This window comes from Oncorhynchus mykiss, chromosome 28 (genome assembly GCF_057628025.1).
Source record: "Oncorhynchus mykiss isolate SJ-2025 chromosome 28, ASM5762802v1, whole genome shotgun sequence".
Classification (NCBI taxonomy): Eukaryota; Metazoa; Chordata; class Actinopteri; order Salmoniformes; family Salmonidae; genus Oncorhynchus; species Oncorhynchus mykiss.
The window spans coordinates 34,184,638-34,191,405 of record NC_143049.1 but is presented as its reverse complement, the minus strand read 5'-3'; the positions used below and the strand labels follow the sequence as shown (position 1 = coordinate 34,191,405).

The window sequence follows — 6,768 nt, the reverse complement described above, 5'->3', positions numbered from 1 at the left end:
ACAAGGCAGTTAACCTGCTGTCCCCCAGTAGGCCGTCATTGTAAATAAAAATGTGTTCTTAACTGACTTGCCTGGTTAAATAAAATAACAAATTCTTATTTACAACAGCGGCCTACACTGGCCAAATCCGGACGATGTGCCCCGCCCTTGGTAAACTGGTAAACTGGTTGGTAAACTGGTTACCAACGTAATTATGTTTTGTCATACCCGTGGTATACGGTCTGATATACCATGGCTTTCAGCCAATCAGCATTTAGGGCTCGAACCACCCAGTTTATAATTAAGCAATAAGGTCCGAGGAGGTGTCGTTTATGGCCATTATACCACAGTATATTGGCCATATATCGCAAACCCCTGAGGTGCCTAATTGCTATTATAAACGTAATTAGAGACGTAAAAATAAATGGTTTGTCATACCCCTGGTCTGATATACCACGGCTGTCAGCCAATCAGCATTCAGGGCTCGAACCACCCAGTTTATAATTGTGTGTATAGTACAGTGCGTCTGCTAACGGACCAATCTGTGTGCACAGAGTTTCTAAACCCAGATGCGCAACTTCACGAAACTTCCGGGATCCCGTGCGAAACGAACCAGGCCAGGTTTTGACAAGTCAATGGGAGAACAATTATTCCTTAGTTGTTCATTTTCTTGAAATCTAGATGCACGACCTAGATTCGAACCAATATCTTATGTTGTGGAACACGTTATTACTCCAACCTCGTGAAAGTGACAAACTGACAAGGTTTTCAATTTAATATCGAAGGAGTGCCTTTCTGCACATGCGCAGGTCGGCGCCAGACGACTGTTAGACCCGATGACGTATTTATAAGCATGAGCTTAGCAAGCCAAAGTCGCCATGACATCGCCTAGAAGTGTGATCGGGGATTTCTATTTGAGAAGCAGTTTTAGCCTACCTTCATACTGTACTTTATTTGGTAAGGCTAAGGCATCAGGGTACAGAAGCGATAGGACAAAGCAGATGATTACTGGAGTGCCGGGATTGGCTCTGCTCAGGTGTGACATCAGCAAGCTTCCGACTCCCTCCTCCCTTGCGCGCTCTCTCTCTCTCTCCCTCTCTCCCTCTATTCAACGGGCTGTATTGGCATGGAAAACATATGTTTACATTGCCAAAGCAAGTCTGCCTCTCTCTCTCGCTCTCAGTTTTTTTTCTCCTTTGCCTTTCCTCCTCAGCATCCACTTCTGATGCCGTGTGTCTGTGCTGTTGGGGCGACCGGAGCCTAACGCGCAGGGCCCTTCACCCGATTAACTGCACCTTCCCTGGGTTTCTGTCTCTTCCACTTCCCCCCTGCCTGTCAGCCTGCTTGGATACCTCCCCCACCCCCCGTAGGGAGAAACGACAGTCTGCTTCACTGGGGAGCCGTTCGGGAATTAGCAATGCCCAATCCCGGCATCCTTTAGCCACTTGGAATATCTCGGATTTCTACATCCGTCCGTCTGTCTCGCTATCCATCTGTCGCCGGTCTCCCTCCATCCGTGGCGGGGGACAGAGGAATGAACATCTGCAGCTATGATACAAGGTAATTATTTGTACCCTCACCCCATCCCCTCCTCCTATCCTCCTTTTTATCCTCTACATCCTCCCTCTCTTCTCCTACCCTCTTATGTCCTTCTGAAAGGCAGTATGTTGGGTGCTAGTGCTTGGTAATACGGTTTTGTGGGTATCAAGGCGGTATGTTGGGTGCTAGTGCTTTGTAATAAGCTATCTGGCACATCTGTGTGTTTTGTTGCTTAGGCTAGCATGTGGGGTGGTAATCATGTGTGTGTGTGGGGGGGGGGGTATTTGTAAGGGGAGGATAGATGTTCACTTCACAGCTGTCCGTCTTGGCAGGGTATCTTTTGTGTGTGTGTTGTGTGTCTGGTGATGGTTGTGTGTGTACTCAATAGTCGTGTCTCAAGGTTATGCCCATTGTTGTGTCTCAATACTAAATGTTCTGGAATTCTGTGAGCTCTAATGTATTCTGTTCTAGTCTAATGTGTTGGCTGAAATAATGCATTCTGTGAGCTCTAGTGTATTCTGTTCTATTCTACTGTGTTGGCTGAAATAATGCATTCTGTGAGCTCTAGTGTTTTCTGTTCTATTCTAATGTGTTGGCTGAAATAATGCATTCTGTGAGCTCTAGTGTATTTCAGAATGTGTGTATCAGTTACCCATTCACCGATGATCCTACCCATCATATCAAGAGGACATTATCAAACCATTTTTATTTATTCATTTATTCTCCCGAAATTCATGGTATTGAATTGGTAGTTACAGTCTTGTCTCATCGCTGCAACTCCAGTACGAACTCGGGAGAGCCGCACTGCTTCTTGACACAATGCCCTCTTAACCCAGCCACACCAATTAACCAATGGGTTAAAAAACAACGTACAACTGGCGACCGTGTCAGCATGTACTGCGCCCGGCCCACCACAGGAGTCACCAGAGCGTGATGGGACAAGGACATCCCTGCTGGCCAAACCCTCCCCTTACCCGGACGACGCTGGGTCAATTGTGCACTGCCCCATGGGTTTCTCGGTCGCGGCCGGCTGCGACAGAGCCTGGACTCGAACCAGGATCTCTAGTGGCACAGCTAGCACAGCTAGCAAGTGCCTTAGACCACTGCACCACTTGGGAAGCCCCTAAACCATTTTAATTAATGTTTTCATTGTGACATTGGTTGGTCTATTCTCCATTTGTTAAATTTCTATAACCCAAACCATCATGGTAATGATAATAAATCATAGATATTGAACAATAGAGTTGCATTCATTCACCATCAACTAATACATCCCTTTCAGATCAGACAATGTCAACACGGTAGGCATTGCTAACAAAACACATACATGGTCTAACATGGCTTACGTGCAGGTTGCTTAGGCCTGCTGAATGAATGGCCAAGGAGTGTAAAAGGCTTCATTGACAAAGATTATTTGTGAAGCATACCATCGATAACATGACATGTCAGTGACGACTGAACCATTTGTAGACTTGCATGTCAAGCTGGCAGCTCCTAGGCTCTAATACAATTTAGATTTCAGGCTTTCTCGCCATTCATCAATGAGAGCTATGGTAGCGTAAGCCTCAGTGCCCATGTGCAAGGTGCAGGTCTTAGGCACAATGGACAGAAATAGAGATGGCTGTGAGATACTACCCCTAGTAGACAGAGGGAGGGCTCATGGCTGTGAGATACTACCCCTAGTAGACAGAGGGAGGGCTCATGGCTGTGAGATACTACCCCTAGTAGACAGAGGGAGGGCTCATGGCTGTGAGATACTACCCCTAGTAGACTGGGGTAAGTCGTCCATTAAAGAGTGGATTGGAGAGGGAAAGTGAAAAACTGGGTGCATCTCAATAGTCTAAAGTAGGTTCATCCCCAATAAGCTCCCTCTGCATTTGTCACTGTCCAGCTGTTTCACATCAGTGCAAATGAAGGAAAAGAGACAAAGAGAGGAAGCCATGGGAGGCTATTGAGATAAAACTCACCCCAAGAGGTTCCCCGGTAAACATCCGGGGCTGCAGCGCACCATTATTACTACATAGCTAGTTAGTTGGCTAGCTAGCACAAAACATGACAAGTTCCTATTTCTTGATCCAACCAAAGAAACGTAACAAACAAGTTACATACACACATTGCCTTGTTGCTACCAGAGCCACAAAACAAAATCATCAGACAACGTTTATTTCCTGTTTATTATCCATTTGCTCTGGTTGTGTTGCTACATTTGGCTAGCACATCAAATAACCACAGAGCTAGCGTGATGTGAAGGTGGAGAAATATCAGCTTACCTTGTTCACCAGCTAGATAGATACATTTTTATCACAACAACCAACCATATAACTAAACGAACTGCCATACGAATCCAGTGTTTGACGGTCACATTGTTTACATGAAAAGTTAGCTAGCAGCAGTAATTACCCTGCTATTAACCTTTCTCCTCCCTCACCAATCTGTCTCTCCTAGCTCTTCTACTGTTTCCTCCAAAAGGCAATTATATTTTACCCAGGTGTATTGCCCACTTAGTTTCAATGAAGAAACATACTGTCGTTTTAAATGAACCTCCAGCTTGTGCTAGGAATGCATTATGAACCTCACAGTACAAGATCTAGCTAGTGGTTTGTTTATATCTAGTAAAGCTATAATAAACTATAATACAAATGCTAGCGTTGACATGTTGAAATGCATATTAATTACAGCAGGACATTACAACATTGACATTTTTGTCATTTAGCAGACGCTCTAATTCAGAGTGCTTTTTTACCTTTCATACTGGTCGGGAATCGAACCCACAACCCTGGCGTTGCACGTACCGCGCTCTACCAACTGAGCCACACGGGGCCACTTCAAAACTTTCAAGCAACATGTATTTTAGAAATGAAATCAAAATAACTGTTACGGTTTTCTTTCGGTGAAGGAGAGTCGGACCAAAATGCAGCGTGGTTATTTAGATAGATCTTTAATGAAGATGAAACACGATCAATACAAAAACAATAAACATAACGTGAAAACTAACACAGAGACAGGAACAATCACCCACGAAACACTCAAAGAATATGGCTGCCTAAATATGGTTCACAATCAGAGACAATGATAAACACCTGCCTCTGATTGAGAACCACTCCAGACAGCCATAGACTATGCTAGAAAACCCCACTAAGCCACAATCCCAATACCTAACAAAACCCCAAGACAAAACACACCACATAATAAACCCATGTCACACCCTGGCCTGACCAAATTAATAAAGAAAACACAAAATACTAAGACCAGGGCGTGACAATAACCATAAACTCCTTTCTGCACAGCCTCATGATAGTGATATTTGCTAATGCTATCTGTCTCCTGGGCGTGTCATCCTTAATAAGGCCTACCTTCATTACAAGGGGTAGGGCTAACGAACCAAACTCCACTCCATGGTGAAGGAAGGTTATGATGAAAGTGGAGTTTAGTCTGCTACGGTAGGGCTTGTACTAATACATTTCATGATGGCATGTAAAGTACTGTAGTGTATCTGTAGAAGGAAATCTGGTATCCTTCAACATGTTTAGTGTCATTAATTGTCTAATGAAAATATAAAAACCCTCACACTGATCCAGTATCAGCTTGTTGTTTTCTTTCAAGTTATTAGCAAATGATTTCCACACACACAAGTTATCCCAGACGTATTAGTGATTTTCCTATTTCTAATAGTGTCATTTCAAATGGAGAAAACATCTCAACCGAATGTAAACAATGTGGGAGGATTTGCTAATCCTGTTTTAGTATAGAAATGACAGGCCACATGTACAAGTGCATTGAACATGCCCACGAGGCCAATACTAATCCCATCACATGTCTGCATTGGGCATGCATGCCATAAATAGTCTCACATCCACTGTAATGGGGTAGAGCATGGACACTGGAGGCAAGAGAAAAATATCCTGGAGAGTGACCACAGTGAAAGGTCTCTTTCACAGTATTACTGGGCTGGAATAACAGACTGCACACCCACACACGCCCAATGGGTCCCCAGCCCACCCTATGGGTCCCCAGCCCACCCTATGAGTCCCCAGCCCACCCCATAGGTCCCCAGCCCAACCTATGGGTCCCCAGCCCAACCTATGGGTCCCCAGCACACCCTATAGGTCCCCAGCCCACCCTATGGGTCCCCAGCCCAACCTATGGGTCCCCAGCCCACCCTATGGGTCCCCAGTACTAGTTTTGTCTACCTCTGCTCCAAAGACACCTCAAACAGGATTGTACCCAATATGGGTGCCCTCTGAGGGACATATGCCCTGAGCTCTGGGCTGTGGCTGTGTCTACACATTAAACTGTTTCAGGGTGTTGGTTTTTCCAGTCACTTTGATTGCAACACTGTATGATGCCAACTGCCAACCCTGGAGGGGGCTTGGCCTCAGTTTTGGCACAGAACAGCTAGATTCCCCCACAGCACTGCCTCTATGGGGTGTTTCCATTGATCACTACTGGCCTTTCCATTTTGTCTTTGGTTGTACAAATGTGGTGATTGTGTTCCTGTGTCCCGCACCCTCATATACATCATCCTGACCAACCTGCCCTCTAAATACACCTCTGCTGTCTTCAACCAGGATCTCAGCGATCACTGCCTCATTGCCTGCATCCGTAATGGGTCTGTGGTCAAACGACCACCCCTCATCACTGTCAAACGCTCCCTAAAACACTTCAGCGAGCAGGCCTTTCTAATCGACCTGGAAGGACATTGACCTCATTCCGTCAGTAGAGGATGCCTGGTTATTCTTTAAAAGTGCTTTCCTCACCATCTTAAATAAGCATGCCCCATTCAAAAAATGTAGAACCAGGAACAGATGTGAGCCTTTGGTTCACTCCAGACCTGACTGCCCTTGACCAGCACAAAACATCCTGTGGTGTTCTGCATTAGCGTTGAATAGCCCCCGCGTTATGCAACTTTTCAGGGAGGTTAGTAACCAATATACACAGGCAGTTAGGAAAGCAAAGGCTAGCTTTTTCAAACAAAAATTTGCATCATGTAACACAAACTTCATAAAGTTCTGGGACACTGTAAAGTCCATGGAGAATAAGAGCACCACCTACCAGCTGCCCACTGCTCTGAGGCTAGGAAACACTGTCACCACCGATAAATCCACCATAATTGAGAATTTCAATAAGCATTTTTCTACGACTGGCCATGCTTTCCACCTGGCTATCCCTACCCCGGTCAACAGCTCTGCTCCCCCACAGCAACTTGCCCAAGTCTCCCCCATTTTTCCCTTCACCCAAATCCAGACAGCT

At 45.4% G+C, this 6,768-nt stretch overlaps 1 protein-coding gene across 1 annotated transcript in view; it reads left to right on the top strand.

Moving 5' to 3' along the window:
* Positions 1-385: 385 nt before the first annotated feature.
* Positions 386-6,768, top strand: part of LOC110509030 (SH3-containing GRB2-like protein 3-interacting protein 1) — a 64,616-nt gene continuing 58,233 nt past the window's right edge. Inside the window, exon 1 of the mRNA XM_090225162.1 lies at positions 386-1,539. Coding sequence (XP_090081288.1) covers positions 1,530-1,539 — 10 coding nt within the window. The 5' untranslated portion in view covers positions 386-1,529. The remainder of the gene's footprint in view (positions 1,540-6,768) is intronic.